The 20,637-nt window shown below is 37.9% G+C and overlaps 1 protein-coding gene across 6 annotated transcripts in view; it reads right to left on the reverse strand.

Annotated features, from left to right (window-relative positions):
- Positions 1-20,637, reverse strand: part of LOC144055189 (endonuclease V-like) — a 73,774-nt gene that overhangs the window by 20,757 nt on the left and 32,380 nt on the right. For 4 of the 6 annotated variants that reach the window (XM_077570966.1, XM_077570965.1, XM_077570970.1 and 1 more), the window contains one exon: positions 10,515-10,584. In XM_077570966.1, the coding sequence (XP_077427092.1) occupies positions 10,515-10,584 (70 nt within the window). Of the gene's footprint in view, positions 1-10,510; positions 10,585-20,637 lie in introns of all 6 variants that reach the window. The other 2 variants (XM_077570968.1, XM_077570969.1) reach the window with 1 other exon arrangement.

A 20,637-nucleotide genomic window follows, 5' to 3' on the forward strand; every position in this document is an offset into this window, starting at 1 on the left:
ATTCTCGGTTTCGACCAAACATTTTCATTTCGGTGCATCCCTAGCCACTACGTTAATCCGAAAAGCCGTTTCACAGCCATGTGACGTACAGATTGATGTAAATATCATGTGACATATCAGGATGGAAGTCAGTCATCTATTAACAGTAGCACAGTAGTTGTGGTTTGTTTTTAAACTTCCATCAAAACACATTTTCCCCATGGCACAGAAGCTTTTGTTGGAAGTTGCCATTCTGTGTGTAAACGATGATATCAGTGCATATTTACATCCACATTGAGCATGCGCAGAAAGAACGCAGCCTGACTATTCCGGTTGAATACATGACTTTTGATCGGATTGGCAAAAGACCACCCTTGTGAGTCCAAATACAATTCCATTCTGGTTCAACCTGTTTATTACAGTTAGCGTGTTTTTATGGAACATTTTAACTCGGTTTGAGCATTTGGTTTGATTCTAAATGAAATACAAGATTCCACTGATACCCGGCAAAATAGTTTTGTTGCAAATCCGCCAACTAGTATAGTAAAATGTTCCAAGTGTTCTTTCTAAAGGGTGGCTCATCAATTCACTAAACGTACAGGGTCGAGCTTGCATTGAAATCAATGATACAGTCAATAGCAAGCGCTTAACACAATATCAAGCTGGGTTGCTTTAATTATTATCATTATTATATTCCCTCGCGTTGTCAGGGTGCCTTTGAGATAGAATTTAGCACCTGTGTTCATGCACATCAAAACAACAGCAATAAAAGGAGGAATAGGAAAGTGTGGTCACATTTGTGGTTGGGATAAGGGGGCCAATTTGGGATGCCAATATTACTAGAGGGCTGGTAGCAAAGCTTTCTCTGCTGACCTAAACACTATCAGAAACACTTTTTCCATCTTCTGAATCGGTTGGTTCGCTGTCAGTGATCAAAGCTGTAGTGAGATGGCGATGCACAATCAGACAATTTTTCAAAAACATTTCACGCTATTGGTGTTCGTTGCAGCATGCCTTTAGTTGCACAATGTGTACATTTTCATCTTTGTCTCTGTCTCAAGGCCAAAGGTACGACCATCGTTCTTCAACCACAAGGGCCAATTATCCCTATGATTGTAAATGTTTTGTCTAAAGCGTCCAAAATTGTAGTATGGGCTTAACTGGGGTTAGCTGGGAGTTGGTTCTATTACTCTCTCTCTGCTGTGAAAAATGTGCAATATACAATTTCATTAAATATACAAGCTTTAAGAAGAATTCTGAAAATCGGTTTTGTAGAAATTAGGAATCATCATGTTATACAGCTCTTCTATTGGATTACATTAAAACGTGCAGGTGTGCCTAATTAAGTGACCGGTGGGTGTATTATAGCTACAGTTTGAGATGATCCACCAACAGAGGGTAAGGTCACAGGAGAGACTCATGATGCATGATGAGAACTCGAAAAAAACTGACAAGTGACGATTCAATTGATTTACCCGTCGCTGTGTCCTTCGATTGCTTTGAGTGACCGATTTCCTGCCGGAGGATACTCTGAACGCAGCGGTATGCTGCCGAGATCTATGGGGTGATTCAACCTTCCCAACACTGGGCTGCCGGTGATGTTATTTACAGTTATAAAGCCGCGAAATGTGGCAGCGGTGTTACCACTTAGTGTCTGAGAGAAAATGACTGGGATTTTTTTTCAGTACCACATATTAAGCTATCCATCCATTCTCTCTACTGCTTATCCTCACTAAGGTGGCAGCTGAAGGTACACACTCAATTCATTGCCAGCCAATTGCAGGGCACATAAACACAAACAATAATTTACACCAGTGGTGTCCAAACACGGTCCTCGAGGGCCGAAGTCCTGTAGGTTTTAGATGTTTTGCTTCTCCAACACACCTGAAGCTCATCAGAAAGCTCTGCATAAGCCTGATAACGATCTTGTTCATTGGAACAGGTGCAGGGGAATATCCAGAACCTGCAGGACTCCGGTCCTCGAGGACCGAGTTTGGACAACGCTGATTTACACTCAAATTCACACCTAAAGACAATTTAAAGTATCCAATTAAGTCATTCACTCTCAACCATTTTCACTGAAGAAACCCCCTTCGCTCCCGGCTGTTTAACTGGATTCAGACTGATTTTGCAAGGCCCACATAATATTGTGTTTTATTGCTATAAAAAGATGGAACCTACCAAAAGAAAGATTTGAGTCTCTTCTTTCATCAGAAAAAAAAAAAGTTTGTATCTGTTACCGTTCTGGAGCAATAAGCATTAGAATATAACTAACTTTCATCATTATCCACAAACCTGTTGAAAACAGTGGGGAAAAGAGCGTTTTGCAACATGGCCCTGATAGATCTCTTATACTCTGCTGCCACCTGCTGGCCGTTTTTTGTAATAGCTATCATTGCTTTATGCATCCTCTTCAGGTCAGAAGCTGCAGCAAAGCCTTCTGTATGCTCTAGCGTGAAAAACAACAACAACATGAAAAGACATATAAACACGTTTTTGGGAAAGGACAAAGTATTTAAAAAATGTTTTAACCGACCATACATGTTTTTGGGATGTGGGAGGAAACTGGCGTACCCAGAGAAAACCTATGCAAAAACATGTAAACTACTTTTTAACACTCAACCTCAGAAGTGAGGATGATGTACTAACCTATCACTAGCACCCTATATTAAACAATCATGTTCCAAATAGTAGCGTCAAAACTCAATGCCAATTTAAAAGTCTTTAGTTGAGTGAGCAGATAAAGGATTTAAATGAACTAAAGTCTTCTTAAGTATTTCTGTATACGTATTTTTCTTTTGTGTGATCTCTCCACACAATCTGAAAAGGCAAAGAGGAGAAATATGAACATTAATGACGAACAAAATACAGAACCGGAACTGAGCTGCAACCAAGGGACACACCGGTGGCAGATTAAAATGTGAACAAATCGGAAGCAGCCAGAGTCATGAAACTGATTGGACTTGGTTTTGGAGGCTCCACTATACTGTATTGGTAGAACTATATAACTTGTAGTTAATTGATCCAAGTAAACCTAAAACTCAACTTCTTTACTATGACATCATTTAACTGCCTTAAGATGCCACACTGTATTTATTAAGATTCCACTACTTCTTTCTATCTATTTTCTAGATTGTTTATCCACATCAGGGTCACGAGTAACCTATCCCAAACCCAATCGCAGAGTTTATAATCTCGGAATGTGCACTTTTCTTCGGGCTACGGGATTATTCTTGACATGGCTGAGGAGTTCATGTGGCTATTGTGAATATTTTCCCGACAACAAGGCAGCATTGATGAAAAATGAGGCAGGTGGTGGCGATTTATCAATCCCTGAGTGGCGCATGGCGGCGCTCTGGCAGAGGGAGGTGAGGCAAAACGCAAAATCCAGAGTTTTATGTATGATGAAAATGGATGCTATTTCTCTCTGCTGCATCAGAACAACAGAAGCGTAGAAGGAGACAGAGGGTGGAAAAGGCTGGATGGAAAAGGACTTCAAAAAAGAGCATCACTATCATCACCTTCTTCTTCCTTGAATCCGAGAGAAGCTGTTGCTCTTCAGGCTCCTGTCTTTGCAATTTGGTTCTCCATTGCCATGAACTAAGAATACTAATACAATGAATAATTATTAGGAGGAAAAATAACAATAAAGTATAGTTACTTTACTACTTTAACTCAACTTGATGCCTTCAGCTATGTCTGACTTTGCAAGTCCACCCGTGAGACACATCTGGGAGATGCAATACAGGATCAAGTAATAAAAATTACTTTAAAATAATGACATGAAAATGTCCATTAGCTTTTCATTAATTAAGAAAAGATCATCCTTGGCTTAACATTATCCTTCATTAATTCAAAACAACTCCATCTGCTCGACGACAAGCACAATGTGCCAGTGAACATTTCACGGCCAAATAAGGGAAGAGTCACACAAAACAAGAAAGAGCAGACTTATTTACAAATTTACATGAAGCACAAAAATATTATGACAAAGAGGTGCCAGCAAACCAGGACTACATGAGCAAACACCAATGACAATTAACCAAATAAAAAAAAGTAATACAACTCATAAATTGATAAATTACTAAATGTAATCATTCAATGAGTGTACAAAATGAATCAATACAATATCATAATCATACAAAAATACTGTGCATATTAGAGATAGACCAATATGGGGGGGTTTCTGCGCCAATACCGATTTTTAGTAGTCAAGGAGGCCGATAACCGCTATTTGAGTCCAAAGGGGGGTGGAAGGTGGGGGAGGGGGCCATACAAATGCTAATATTGACTCTGTTGGAATGTCTTAATAGGGGTTTAGTGAAAGTTCTTTAGACTATTCAAAATGTAGAAGTTTTTTTTTATTTATCTTAGACAATAGACACCCTTTTAATTTTCTAACAAAAATGTTCAGAGAGATCCCAAGGTTATTAGTATGTATTAAAAAGTTAAATGGAAACTTCAACAAGTAAATACCATAGCTCTCTATATAGTTTTCTACAGCAAATGTTTTTTTCCAAAATTTAAAAATACCTAATAACCTTCACATTTCTTTGTTTTAATGTCGAACAAAAACAAATAATTCAGAGCGTTCCCAGTAGGGGTGTGAATTGCCTAGTACCTGGTGATTCGATTCATATCACGATTCATAGGTCCCGATTCAATTCGATACCGATTAATCCTGATGCAAATCTATCAATTGATTCTTGCGATTTTTTTTAAACTCAAATTAAAAAATATATATAATAATCAGTAAACGTGTACATGTACACTGTAAGATTTGTATGAAAATGTATTTTTTTATCTGAAAATTCAGGCTTATAACTGAGCCACTGCATTTAACAAACAGGTTGCAGTCTGTTTCATGTTTGAACAGCACTGAAATCAAATATTAAGGCTTAATGTTCCATTAATTAAAAATTCTTCCATGCTTAATGTGTGAATCCTAACCCTAAGTAAGACGTTTTGTTGAATGTTCCCATAAAAATTGATGTTTAAAAATCGATTCGGCCGCATTTCGACTCGATTAGAGAATTGCGCGCTGTAATATTGCGATATATTGCCGAATCGATTTTTTCGAACACCCCTACTTCACAGGGTCAGCAGCATCTATTATAAAGTGAACTGAAGATTTAAATAAATACTTCGCTGAGATTCAAATGGTTTAAAATTTGGCCTATATCGGCTGTCAGATTTTTTTTTAAATACCACTATTCGTCAAATTGCCCAATACCGTCGCTATGATACAATATGTACTTATATATATATATATATATGTTATAGACCGCTACCAACAATTATATCTGCTATGGGAAAAACACTTTTATCCACCCCTCCACCCCTTTTTTATTTATTTTGATATTTTTGGGTTGCATTCAGTTCCATCCCAAAAACATAAAAATAAAAAAATGGGTGGAAAAAATGGTCGTAAGTGTTTTTTATATAGCAGCAACAATATGCACAAACTACTGAGAAATATTTTAGGAGCTAACAACAAAGATGGCACCCAAACCATCACGTGCAAACAGTGGAAGAATTGGAATTCCCAGAAGAGCGCAGGAAAGTGTGTGTGAGGTAGGACATGTACATTTTAAATTTGATTTGCTTTTGATATCATCGGGGGACCAATTGGAGCAAACAATCCAACACTATCCGTCTCATTATGAGAAATTTGAAGTGCGCGTGGCATGCAAGGCAACCTGTTACCAACACAATTGTGTTTTTAAATTGCAGGAAATGTTTCAGAGGGAACATCAACAAAGGCCTTTTAGGTTGGATTTATGCCGCATCCTTCAAATAATTGACAATTTCTCATTTTTGCTTTCAAGCAGCACAACTTGGATATGAGTTACAGCAGCGGAAATAGACAAAAACACATGAAAGTGGATTTTTCAGATCACCCAGACCTTTTCAAAATCTGACTAAAATTCTGATGTATTGGCATTGTGTCAATCCAAGCACAGAAAAAAAAAACACAAAGATGGAATATATCCCGTCAATGCAAGATTGATGTCATCGAAAGAATCTCTGACACACACCAGAGTTTGGTCCAAAAATACACATAAGCACATAAAAATGACAACAATTAATCGACAGTGAGAAGCACTGTGCATTAAATATGATGAAAATGAAAGGTGATCCCAATATAAAGTTATGTACAACACACACTGTTGAATGTAAACACATTTTTATGTCCAAACCGCCAACAAGTGAGTCAAAACAATCACACTATTGGCCAAAAAAACAGTGGCCAATTGCACCTCCACCTGCATGCCTGCTGTCTGAGAGGCATGGCCCTAATATGTCCACCAATTTGCCTTCATTTAAATCAATCAGAGGCAAGAGCTAGCCCAAGCCAACTAAACAATATGTAATGTTTAATATTTGTTCACTTACTTATGGAGTTACTTAGAATAAATCGAAATTGGACACTTGGTATGGTGTACAACCTTCATCTGTCTAAATGTATTGTTACTGCATTCAAAATGATTATGCAAATGATGATTTTCTCAGATTTTTTATAAATAGTCTATGCAAATGGAGCTCAGTATAATTCAAGTCATCAACTTGCTAGAGAACAATTTGAATGTTTTAAAACAACCTTCACAATCATAACTGTATTATGAGCAGAGTATAACATCTTACAGAGTGGCGTGTGATTGGTTGAAAACCAGGAAGTGAATAATGAAAACAAATTTTGTCTTCTCTTCTCCTGTCTTGTCACTCAATATAGAACGTAAGCACTGAAGTACAATACAGGCAAAGGTCACGGGTCGTGTCAAATGTTCATTGGTCCAAGGCGGGAAATTCATCCAATAAATCAAACTCAACAAGTGATGCTGTTGCTTAAAAATGCCAGCAAGCAACGTTATGGATTACAGTGTTAGACCGAACAGCACCTCTGGTGTGTGCCCTTGTACCACGAGAACTTTTTAATGAAAGCAGATACTCCCAACAGAGTTGATCGGTCCAACCTTGAGCTGATTGCCTTTACAACATCTTCCATGACATTTTGGAAATGCTTTCGGAAAGGGCACTGAAATTTGTATAACAGCATGGAGTTGATTGGAACAATTTCCACATTTGGGGAGACACATACACATGCATACAACTTACTTTGTTAACTCCAACTCAACTCTCAATTCAACTGTATTTATGGATCACGCCCAATAAACACACAGCCACTCACAGCCACGCACACTTGTCTTTGTATCATCGTGGGGACATCTCATTGACATAATGCATTTCCTAGCCCCTTCCCCTAACCACAACCATCAAAAATGATTGCCTACTCCTATTCCTTACCCTAACCTCAACCATAACCCAATTCAAACCTAAACTTTAAAACCAAGTCTTGACCCTCAAAAAGAGGTCTGAACTTGTGGCGACCACCAAAATGTCCCCACAATTTCAAGTCGGTCCCCACCATGGTAGTTAAACCTGGAAAAACACATGTGTATGGGCCCCACAATGTAGCAAAGACAAAAGCACACACACACAGCTGTAACAAAAAGTGCTGTACATAAGATAAGAAGATAAGATCGAACATAACACAGGAAAAAAAAACACAATAATAATAATTGTGCATGTTCGATACCACTTTTTACCCCCAGACCGATACCAAGTACAAACACTCACCTCTTGATTAGTCACCAATACTGACAACAAATACCGATACCACTAGTAGCCCACATTTAATTCAACCGAAAACAATGACAGATTCTTTTAGAGCAAAAACTACATATCCCAATATAGCCTGTTCCCTTAAAATTACATGAAATAAATTGAAATGTTCAATTTTTCAAATTTCTATGTTCTAGTTCCTGAAAATGGCCACAAGAGGATGGCTGATACTGGCATTGGCCAATGTCGTGAGTATCGATACCTTAAATTAAGGCTGGTATTGGCATCGATACGATACTTGATATTGGTACTCGCCCATCCTTAATAATAATAATGACAAGAAAAAAATGCTAATAAATTAATAAATAAATGGAGAAAAATATTTGTGACGTTGAAATTGTAACATTATACTGTAGCTGCATTTTTTTAAACAACTGTTTGTCCGTTGGCAAGCCACTCGGTTTTTGAAAAAAATTATATAAATGACCAAAAGAAATGCGTTGTGGATTAAGCTTTTAAATTACAAAATGATGTGACGTCTCATTTTCGGAATTTTGGGGGGATAGAAAAGGACGAATCAGTATGCCAAAATCAACCAATAAAGTAGGAAAGAAACACACACACTTGAATCCGGATTTCCCCATGTTATTACGGAAGACTCCTTTTCATCAGAGGAGCTGTAGTCCTCCTCCACTTTTACCCCCTCCCTAGTTAAAGTTAAATGCAACTTAGTTTTGGGGCTGGAATAGATTCATTGTATTTCCATTTACTTAAATGGGAAACACTACCTGATTTATGAACGTTTCAGGTTACAAACGGGATCAAAACACGAAGGTTTCATTCTAATGGTATTTAGAAGAGTAAGGATGTGCATACATCAATATTTCCTAACAATCATTATTATTATACTACTACTATAGTACCACTGTATATTGAAAAAAAAAAATAAAGTATTTCTATTTTAGTTTAAATTCATTCCAATTCATTCATTCAGAGGGTAAAACTGGGTTAAGGCCAAGAGGAACCTTCTATAGTCCTGCCGACTCAGCACAAAGCCCATCTTCCTGTCTCGGCCTCTTTGTAGCGAGTGATCAAAGATAAGAGCGCGCTCAGAGGATTCACCACGTCAGGGAGCTTCTGAGTGGATGAGCGCGGACATCCCATTACGTTTGCCAGTGGGGTGCACCGAGATACACTGTGCACACCTGCACACTTGATATTTCAAAAGCAGTAACACCGTACAGTACTTCAAAATCGTTCTTCCATTTGGAGCTACTGACCACTGATCGGCTACGGTGTCAGTTGAAGGTTGAGTAGATCTACATTTTTTATGTTTCTATGTTCTGTTTGCTATAATCATTACGTCTCAATTTGTGGAGCACTGCCTGGGTGACATACTGTACAATGTGCAGTCACTTAAAGAGCCCTACATTGACAGGTGAACATGGGGTACCTTACACATAAATATAAAGCATTGTGATTTAGAAACTACATGAACAAGTTTACGGAGGACCAAGACTGCCAACATTCAAAATAAATAAATGACTAAATAAATAAATAAAAGTGAAAATAAAAACGGATATAGAAAAATATAATTCAAAATTAAAGCCCAAAAAAATAAATATAAATGGAAATAAAAACAACAATATATATATATATATATACATATACAGTATATATATATATATTGTTGTAAAAAATAAAAAACAAGATTCAAAAATAAAAATAAATATCCAAATTAATGTCGAAATATATACAAAAATAAATAAATAAACATAATTAAATATCAATCAATAAATAAAAATGCTCTGCTCTCGCATTTACTTATTTCGTATTGCAGACACTCATTCACGACAAAATGTTATTCAGCTGAGGGTGCGGTCCTAAGCGTGTCTTGGGTTGGACTCCGCCGTTGCAAACTGCCTTTCAATGGTCGAGTGAGAGGGTCGGTGAACAAGGAAGTCTCACCGGCTTGCATGGAGAGATTCAGCAATGGACGACTATCTTGACCACTGCATCGCGACTTGTCGTCGAGCAACTTAAGTCGCTTAGGACCACCCCCTCATTTGAAGTAAATGTGAGAGCAGAGCAATTTTATTTACTGTATTGGTTGATATTTAATTCTCATTTTTTATAATTACTTTTATTTAGTTATCTATCTATATATCTATATATCTATATAGATATTTTGGGGCTTTAATTTTCGAATTATATTTTTAATATGTTTTTATTTGACTTTTATTCATTTATTTATTGATTTAGTCATTTATTTATTTTACATTTTTGCAGTTTGTTCCTCCATACAAGTTGTCTCTGTTGACATTTTCTGTCCAATCAAACTTCTTCTACCTAAAAATTATGCAGACAAAGGAAGATACTTGGGAATTTAGACAGGAAACAATTCAGTTTGGCTTCCTACTTACAATAGGTGAAAATAATTCTTGTGCTGACGACTTTGGTGAGCACACGCCTCCATGTTGGTACAGAATAGGTTTAGAAAAATGATTCCCTCATAGGGATCATAACCTTGGTAATGTAAGCAACTCTGTGTTTGTGATATATGACTTTAATTTCACTGGATTCAAACGATTCTGACTTCACCGTGGTCGCTGACCGCACTCTAATAAGAAATTTAAACACCTCTAGCAAATGTTTTAACAAAAGTTGAATTCCTCAGGGTGTTTATCCACCTCTAAATTATATGGGTTAAAATGAAATGGCAACTTTGATGAGAATGATTATGCTTGCCAACAAAGCTGACAGGGTACATTGATTTTCAGAGTATCCCCAATGAGTCATATGCTGTGGCTTTAAACGTATATTGAGACAAATTAGCTCTCCTTAATTGGGTGCCAAAAAATGTGTGTGTACGTCAGACCGCAAAAAAAACAAAACTGCGTTCACTCACCCACTTGATTCTGTGCTTCCTGTCTCTGCAACAGGGAAGTGAGCACGGAGGTACTCTCTGGAGCGATAGTCAGCCTGCGAAAGAAGAAAGATGGGGGAAGTGAGAACGCAACGAGGGAAAGACACGGAAAGGAAGACATCACTCATACAATCAGATGCAATCAGAGGTGTGCGGGAACGCCCCGACACGGTGAACACACACACACACACACTGGATGTTTGAAATGGAAATGAGCTGACCTTGATGCTGACATTACACAGAACAAACAAAACTCTGGTCTCTGCTGCCAAACCTGACAAAGATAAATCATTGTGTGCAGACGGGTCTTTAGTCCAACGCCGCTCAGCATTTCTATCTAAACACTGCTTGGTCCTATTTGAGGACCAGACAAAGCTGTGGTCTGCTTGGGATTGGCTAAATGATAAAAATGCATTGTTTTCAAAGCTGTCAAGTTCCCCCATTACAAATTCATCCAAACATGCTTTCAGGGACTTTGCTTTATGCACTGCAGTTATACAGGAATTGGAAATGGTCTTCATCAAACTCTTCCCACTTAAATTTACTCATCTTATTTAGAAAACAACATTTTATTAGTTATTTTATGACATTAATGACCCTTGTGAGGATAAATGGTACATAGAATAAATGGATGGATGACTGTATTATTTTAATTACTGGCTTTGTGTTTTATGTACAGCACCTTTTTTTTACACCTGCAATTGTTGTTAAATTGCAACATTAGATACAATATCAAAAATGAAATAAAGTTGAGTTGTGTTTAAAATAAATGATTACATGGCAATTTTTAAAAAGCTTAAAGTAAACACATACATTCTGATGGCAGACTGTCTTTGGACTTGGCCTGTGCGTGTCTATGTATTATGTTTTCTCTCTTGACACAAATTAATTTGCTCTGTTGAGAGTTGATCACTCTCTGCCGTAACGCAGATTCTGATTCTTGGCTACATTTAACAATATCTCAACGGTTTAGCATGACTTAGCTATCTTCTCCTGTTAAGTCCTCCTCTCGTGATAACGAAACTTGTCAAAAGTATTGCTTATTCTCTGCCATGAAGGCAATGGTGGAACAGGTCTGCACCACGTTCAGCCATGCTAGCTAGCCAACCAATGCTCTGTTGTCGAAGGGGCTGCCAACCTGAGCCCTGTAGTCCGATGTGCTTGAAGTCAGTTTGACAATGAGGAAGATTCCATGACATCAACAAACTCAACAGCGATTGGTTGATAGTGTCCAAATGTATCTACCACAATCCCAAGAATCCCAAAATACAAACAGGTCGCTCGCTTACTGGCACACTGTCTCCAAGTTAAACTAACTCAAAAATTATCTCTATGGGACACCTTTGACTTATTCAAAGCAGTGGAACACGTGCCAACTGTCCACAACAAAATACAGACAAATTGAAACTGTTGGCATCGCTGCATTACTTTGTAAAAGTGGTACCGTATTTAAAAGAGGGTTTTGCATATTGCACTCTAAAAAGATAATTGTTTGACCAATTTAAGATTGCAAATTGAATTGTTGTCCAACTTAATAAAATGGCTTCAATTGGTAACACACAATTGAATTAAGTTCAACAAAAGTGAATATATTAAGTTTAATTAATTATGAGTTCATTAAATTTAATATATTCACTTGGATTAAATTAATCCAAAATTAATCCAAAATGAAGTCGGAACATTGAGGGGTTAAGTTTAATGAATTCATAATTAATTGAACTTAATATATTCACTTTGGATTAATTAAATTAAATAGTGTGTTACCAATTGAATAAATTTTATTAAGTCAACAATTCAATTTGTAACCTTAAATTGGTTCAACATCTTTTTAGAGTGTAGGTAGCTGTGAAGGCTTTTACCATGGAACATTTGGGAGGGCACAAAATTAAATTTAAAAAACAATTCCTTTCTTCCTTATTCATTTATTTATTTATTTATTATTGCAAGGTGACAAAGATGCGACCAAAAATTTGAGCTCCGCTACAAGAACAAGATGGAATAACAATTTCACCAGAGGAAAAACAACAGAGGCATCATGATGGGCAGAGAGTTGAAGTGATCCGGTGCTCAGACCCTGCCTTTTTTTGTTAAACAACAACTCAACACCTTCTACACCAGGCTCAGGAGTGACATTACAGAAAACCACCAGCTCCACCTCAACTCCACCCAACTCCTCTCTCATCTCACTAGAACTGAATGTTAATTTGAAAAGAAAAACAGCTCTACTGCAGGGGATGACAGACCCGTGACACACCACATCCTCTCTCTGAGCCGTTTGCTAGAGGGACTGGCGGACCGTGAAACAGGTCGATGTTTTTAGGTGCCTGGGTAAGAATATCGACCAACTCCTGTCTTTCACGCAGAATGTGGAAGGGTTTTACAAAATGACAGAGCAGTGCAAGTTTCTTCCGTGGAGGCTGAGGAATTTTAACATCAGACAGGGCATTTTAACTGCAGTATACCATCACCCATTTTCATGTTCAACATCAAATCCTGGTATAACTTCCTTAAAGCAAAAGCAAGAATAAAGTCGCCATTAAACAAGCAGTAAAAATCGGCGGCACCACTCCAACTCCTCTCGCTGACCTGCACATTCGTGCAGTACATAGGAAATCCGTCTGCATCATCAAGGACCTCAGGCAGCCATTACCACGAACCCCTGACCAAACAAAACACTTTACAATAACACTTTTATTCCTCCAGCAGTGTTACTTCAATAATAACATGAAGTAATTACAAGTGTGTTTACCCTTTTTAGATTCATGTAATTTTATGCATCTGTTGTATACATTTTCGCTTCCCAAGCCTTACACCAAAGAAATTTTCTGACACTATGCGAGAAAGTAATGTTTTTGTAATTAAATCAAGTAATGGAATTAGAATTGTTAATAAGAGGTAAACAAAGGCGTTACAGAAAACAAATATTTCTCCAATTATTTTGTTTTATTTAGGCAACTTGTCCCGTGTTGATGTGGATGCTTAACACTGTATTTAAAACTTGGGAAAACACACTCCAAAAAATACTCTGGGAGAAGCCAGCACCAATTTGTCACCATGTGCTGAACTGACCGAGACACAAGGAATTGCAGAGTTGAAAGGACTTTTTTCAGATGGCGCATGACTTCTTGTGACTGTCTCTTAAACGCATTTAACAGTAAACAGTCCCACTTGATTTGGCGAATGGTTCGTTATAATGAGACAACATTACTTCAGAAACTTTTATTTCTGTTTTACAAGGGCTAGGAGTGCAGTTTGGGTACAGTATATCGCATTATACATCCACAATCAATGAGAGTTCAAAAGGGAAAAATTTGGAAAATCAACACAAAAAGACAATTAAATTAGGAACACTTCCTCTGCCGTTCCGATTTTGTCAGTTGGAGAGGCAGACTATCCATCACACTACGTTCCATACTGCTCATACCTTGCAGGGGAGCTGGAGACGAGATGTCGGGGTACATAGTATACAGATCACCAGTCAATCTCGAAACTCCCGTATAAACACAGGCAATCCTTTACACTCACAGTCCAGGAAAGAAGGAATCCACAGAGAACCCATACAAGCACAAAACATTGAAACTCTGCACAATCTGACCCGCAGGCAAATCTGTGAAACGGCTGCGCTCAAAAAATAAATCTCCAACCTACTGATCCGTGTTGAGAAGCACGAGCATATCCAGTGACTGCAGTCCAGTCACAATTAGCAGGTAAAGACAAGTGTTACAGAGGCACCATTTGTGGCGCCGCAGAAGCATCGATGTGGAATTACGGCATAGGATATATTTACTGTGAACTTGAATTTTAAGCTTGAATTGGTCCAGCACCAGGTCTCGCCTTGCTCTATTAATTTAGCAGTTACACAGTTGATTATTCGTGGGAAGTATCAAATATGGCACAAAGTCATATTTGGAAGTTGAAAAAAAAGATTTGTTCAAAAGGACCAATAAAGGCTAAATTTTCAAAGAATCAGAATGTTCTGTCAATTATTTCATGGTTCAGGCTTTATAGGGCTAATAAATTAAAATTCTTCATGCTTGATTTCAAGTACATTTCCAGAAGTCATTTCAAAGTGTCCCTCTTTGACATTAAACCAGCTGTCATTCATTTGTCTCTTTGCCAAATATCTTTTGACTCCCTTACTCATCCCGAAAAACATCTGAAATACAAAGTATTACTGAAACACTGCATTTACTGCTTCAAGAGAATGTTGTGCGATATATCAGTATTGTCAATAGGCAACTTATATAGCATTTAATGGTCACAAGAGAACATAGCCACAGCACTGAGTGAGTTGAAAAAGGGATAAAAGAAGGGCTGTGTTTATGCAGAGTGAAGAAAAGGCCACAAGCAAACAGATGTGCACTGCTGGCTCTTTGTAGTAGCTTTGAGCGCTGTCAGGCAACACACACACACACATGTGCAGAGGTGACTGGACCAATAGCCCCGGGCAAGTATTTATCATTTAGCCTGACAAAAGCCCTTAAACCAAGCAGCTATGCTTGTCTGCCCCGTTGTTTGTCCACTCCATCCTGTCTTTCTCACTGGAATCCACCGTCCCAAATGGTTGGTTCAAGCCAAAGCATTTTAATAACTGAAATCATTAGGTTTCCTTCAGGTCATTCAATTAATTCTCACTGCCACCCACCACACTTTACCCAAAGACGACCTCCAGTCCAGTGGCTGCAGCAGCAGAATGTCAGACAGCCATATATTAACATTTAGACAGCCTCAGGGCTCAAAGGAGATGCCCGATTTAAATCAATCACACCCTTCTGGTACAGTCAGATAAGTTCCACAAGTCAACTGGCACAGCTGGCAGCAACAGAGCAATGACGTCAATCTTAAATGACATTTTAACCTCTCTGTCATGACTGTGTAGATGTCAATTAATATCTTTATTTCACATGCGTGGTCAAGGGATCAGTCATCAGAAAGTAGTCAAGTGCGTCAGAACAAGAATTCATTGTGGCTCAACAAATCCTTGGTAATAAGCCCAAGGCACAAACTTAGTTTAAGGTACTCACACAGTCGTATAGCACATTCTTTATTGCTAAGGGCCCTCTGATTCATCTTTATTGTTATAAAAAAAATGCCTGTTTTGTTCTTTAGCCATAATTTATAAGTACATGTTGATTTTTATGTTAGACATCGTGTATTTTTAAAAGTCAGGGAGTTTTTAATGCAGGTCGGAAGCTGAAAAGGTTTGAGAAGAACACTCCTTGAAATCATTTTATTTTACATTCTCTACCCAGAAAATTTATTCAATTAATCCGCTGCTATATTTACCTTGCGTGTGGGAAACGGACACCATAGACACCAATGCACTTTTCATACGTGAAAGTAATAAAACAAAGGGAGCACACTCCCACAGAAGTCGCTGTTGGGCACAGCTCTCGCACAGACACTCATGTGCCGTCCCGCCTCTTAAAGGCACATGCAATGTACACAGATTACGTACAATACAGTTCTATACATTTTGTTCATTGTTTGAGTTAAAATATGTTTACAAGTCTTCAAAAAGTGTGCTCTGACGACCAAAGTTATTATAGTTAATGAAAACAAACCAAAACAATTAAGAATTTTTATTAAAAAAAAAAAAAAAAAAGGGAAATTGTTTGTTGAGTTAACCCAATTAATAAAAATGAACTATAACTACTAGGAGTGTGACAAAAAAATCAATTCAAATAAGAATCACGATTCTCATTTAGTATGATTCAGAATCGATTTTAAATGTCCCAAAATCAATTTTATTTAAATTATTTTATACAGTCTTCCATTTCTTTGTGTGTGCCTTTATTGGGAGCACTGTTCAAGTGGTAAAAGTGCCGCGAGTAGCGCGCTAATTAGCATTAGCGACTCAGACTGGAGTAGATCATTACAATTCCTTGCACATCTATAGATTGAAGCAAAAATCATTGTCAATCAAATCATTTTGAATAAAAAATCGCTCCTAATCAAAAATTGATTCTGAATTCTGAGACATTCAAATATTCCCACCCCTAATAACTAGAGAAAATGTCCTTCATTTTAGTCTTTGCCAATTAATCCAATATATATGCCTTTAAGGTTTATTTGAAACGTACTGACTGCGGCAGAGTTGATTTTGTGACAGCAATAAGGCCATATGGCACACAAAGTTGAAACAGTCCTTTGTATTGTAGTTCACTAACGGTGTGTCGTCGCCCCGAAGTGAAGTCGTTGGGAAGTACCATTGTATTGGGAGACACATGGACATAGAGATACATAACCACTAGAGGGAGCCTTCGCCGTTTAAGAACGTTCACACTTAGTTGCCATCTTTAACGGAGTTTCCGGCCATTTCTTGCATTCACTTGTATTGAGGTAACTGTGTTTGGCTCCAACAAATTATTCAGTTATCAAATTTGCTAATGATTTGGACATTGATTAGTTTGTTCCAAACATCAGACATGTAGTTATAATATCTGATTATAATGTCTGTATGTCTGTCTATTTATCTGTCTGTCTGCCTGCCTCAAAAAGCAAGTGCCTTGTAAAAACAAGCACCTTGAAAGTGGAGTGGAATACAGTAGCTACTTCTGAAAAGGAATAACACCCATAAATCTGAAAGTCCACTTGAGAAGTTGGCAACTCGCAGCAAGGAAAGGACAGCATGCAATTTGTTTTTGTTTACAATAATGGACAGAAGGCTATGTAGGTAAAACTTAAAAACACATATGCACACACACTTAGAGAGGGAGAGAGAGAGAGAGAGAGAGAGAGAGAGAGAGAGCACAGCCCCTGCAATAATTATTTATGACCATATTTGCACATTATATATGTGCAGATATTTTATCTAGTAGCAAACTGCATCTCAATACAAACAATTCTTTCTCAAGTTCAGTGCATTAACTGGCTGACCTAGAAATCTAATCGTCTTCCTTGGCCCATTGCCCAGCAAAGCACAAAATTTAGTTTAAATCTGTTCATAACTTTTTGAGAAATTGTGTTCACCGTCAGACAAAACAAACACGGGGGGGGGGGGGGGTAGGTTAACAAGTCTCTGTAGGTGATGGTTACAAATGAGAAAAGACTGTTCCATGAGATCACAAGCAAGACACTTCAAAGTTGTGATTTTGACCACATGCTACTTTACTACTTTAGATAAACAGAATAAAGTTATTAGGACGGATGGTACAGAAAACACATGGATGGATAGATGGATGGACCTAAATAAAAGCAGGAGAGACTGGAAGGATGCATCCCTGACACTGAAAAAGCCCTGTAAGGATTTCCCTCCCTCTCAATAAGGATATTATTTCTCCTTGTTAGTCTCTGTGGTGCCACTAATAGTAAAGTTTTGTGTGTAAGTTTTTGCAGTCACATTTGTGCACATGGAGGACTGTGTGCTTGTATTGCAGTACCGGCTGTTTCTAGAACTGCAGAAGTGAGAGCACATCCAAAAATATGCAAGCTACGCTGCTCTGAATTATTCAGAAAGTTTCAGAGAGGGAAGGAGATATGTGGATGCAGGTGGCTATAGATGGATGAATAAAAGACAGTTATGTGAACAGAGGATGAAAGAAGTTAGGGACAAAAGAGATTTGGAAAAAGTGGGGACACAAGTGACCAAGCCATACCACACACGCACACACGCAGCCACACACGGCTCTCCCCAAAACAAACATGTTGCATTTCTCCTCCTCTTCTCACCACATGTATAGCCACCCACTATGAATTCCACAATCGCTTTCATTCCGTTCATGCAGGTTTCCCATTGCCTATCACTCGCATTAAAATTCCATCTGTTTTTGCAATCTGGAACTGCAGCTGCTTTTACATTTCCTGTCTGCCTGACACCCGGGCAGCATGGAAACCCAAGATGGAGGCACACCAATTGCTTCTTAGCTGGGAGGTTGTACACATCCAATATCCAAAGAGCTTTCGGTATTGCAAGGAAGCCTTTCTTTAAGTGTTAGTGGATCTGCAGAAAGATAGTGTAAAGCTATATTATATATAAGCAGCATCAAGACAAGAACCTAAGTAAAACACAGTAACCAGTTTCACTGTTTCAAATTGGTGCTGTGAAAAAGTACTTGCCCTTTTCTCAAAATTTTTTTTTGCAGTTCCCACATTTTGATGTTTAAGATAATCAAACACATGTAAACATCAGAATTAGACAAACCAAGTAAACATAAAGTTCAGTTTTTAAATAAAAATATATTCAATGCCACTCGGCCTTGTGTGAAAAAGTACTTGTCGACTTTGTTAAATCAAGAATTAACCGCAATAATCAAATTTTTGGGGAAAGCTAAGTTCACTCTCAATAACCACATCAAGCCTGATTACATCCAGACCTGTTACATTTTTTTTTTTTTTAAATTGCTTAAATAGAACCGTTTGAAAAAACCAAGTCAGCTTAAAATCTCAAAAAGCTGCAACAAAATGCTACAAGCCAAAGAAATTCAAGAACAGATGAGAAATAAAGTCATTGAAGTCCAAGGTTGACAAAGCAATTCCTAAAGCTTTCGGAATCCAGCGAACCAAGGCCACAGCCACAATCCACCAATATTAAAAAATATATAAATAAATGGAACAGTGGTGAACCTTCTCAGGAGTGGCCAACATACAGCACAACGACAAGTCATGCCAGTCATAAAGAAACCCAGGACAACACTTAAGAACTGCAAGCCACCCTCATCTCAGTTCATGTCAATGTTCAGGGTTCAACAAAATAGAAGAGCCTGCACAAAAATGACAGAGTTCCAAAGCAATAAACTCAGCTGACCAAACATAACAAAGGCTCATCTTACTTTTGCACAAAACAAAACATTTGAATGATTCTCAAGACTGTTGGAAGAATACAGTATTTTATGGACTGATGTGACAAACTTTCGGGAAGATGTGTGTCTCGTTACATCTGGTGTAAATGTAACACCGCAATTTAGAAAAAGAGCATCATATCAACAGTCAGCGGTGGTGGTAGAGTGATTGCCTGACACTGCTTTGTTACTTCAGGACCTAAACCACATGCTGTGGTCGGCAGAATTTGTTTTGGTTCATTTAACCTTTATTTAACCAAGAAAAATCCGATAGAGATTAAAAACCTCTTTTTCAAAGGAGTCCTGGCCAAACATAAAATGCAGTTAAAAATTTAACATGGCATTATATAAACACATTATAAAAAATAAGTGCAAGTTATGGAACTTGTCTCAAAAACAGTTTGGACTAAAAAGTCATTAAAGAAATTAAATCGATTAGCTTCTAGCCTTTTTGTTGCATATTCTTCACATAATGAGCAGAGTTAACAAAAATTCCTTTACCCAACTCAGTATAAGCATAGGGAACTGAAAGAAATACATTTTGTGCATGAGATTCAGCATTTTTCAGAGTAATTAAGGCACAAAAATATTAAGGTAGTAAGGAAGTGCCTTGTAAATAAAAGTGCAGCAGTGTCTGGGCCTTCGAGTGGCAAGAGATGGCCATCCCACTCTACTTTGTCTAACATTTAGATTTGTTTGATGATCCTAAACCTTAAAATGGGGAAACTATGCAAAAAATAAGTTAGTCTGAAGAGGGCAAAGATCTTTTGACGGCAGTGTAGTAAATGTGAGTATTTTACAAGAGGAAAAGGCATCCAAGAAGCTCTTTTCTGGCAACAATGTACAAGTAAATGATGTCAGGAGGCAGCAAATATTATTAAAGACGTATTTAGTGGAACACACTCCAGACAAAGGGGGTAGGATCAGGAAGTATGACGTTACTGTGTGTCTCATGGAGCTCCTAAGAGTCCTATTACCGGTGGATGTACGTTTGAGGGGAGTGATGAGAAGTTTTAGCCTATCGGGATGATGTGTTTTTTAAGTCACTTGGGGTCTCAGAATTTGTTTAGCTTTCATTTTGAAAACCAGCGTACGGCTAAATCCAGAAAATGTTGCGTACGCATGAATACAAGGACATTCCTTTGGTACATCACATTCAATGCGGAAATGTTGGTGTACCAGAGCCACTGTCTCTCCACACCACTATATAAATATGCAAATTAGTATAAAAAGGGACTGCCAGTGGGAATAATAACTCTGCATGATTAGATAATCAGATTAGAGAACGTCACAAAATGGAGATTCTGGTAAACAAAATTGAGGTCCGAA

The sequence above is a fragment of the Vanacampus margaritifer genome, chromosome 7 (genome assembly GCF_051991255.1).
Source record: "Vanacampus margaritifer isolate UIUO_Vmar chromosome 7, RoL_Vmar_1.0, whole genome shotgun sequence".
Taxonomy (NCBI): Eukaryota; Metazoa; Chordata; class Actinopteri; order Syngnathiformes; family Syngnathidae; genus Vanacampus; species Vanacampus margaritifer.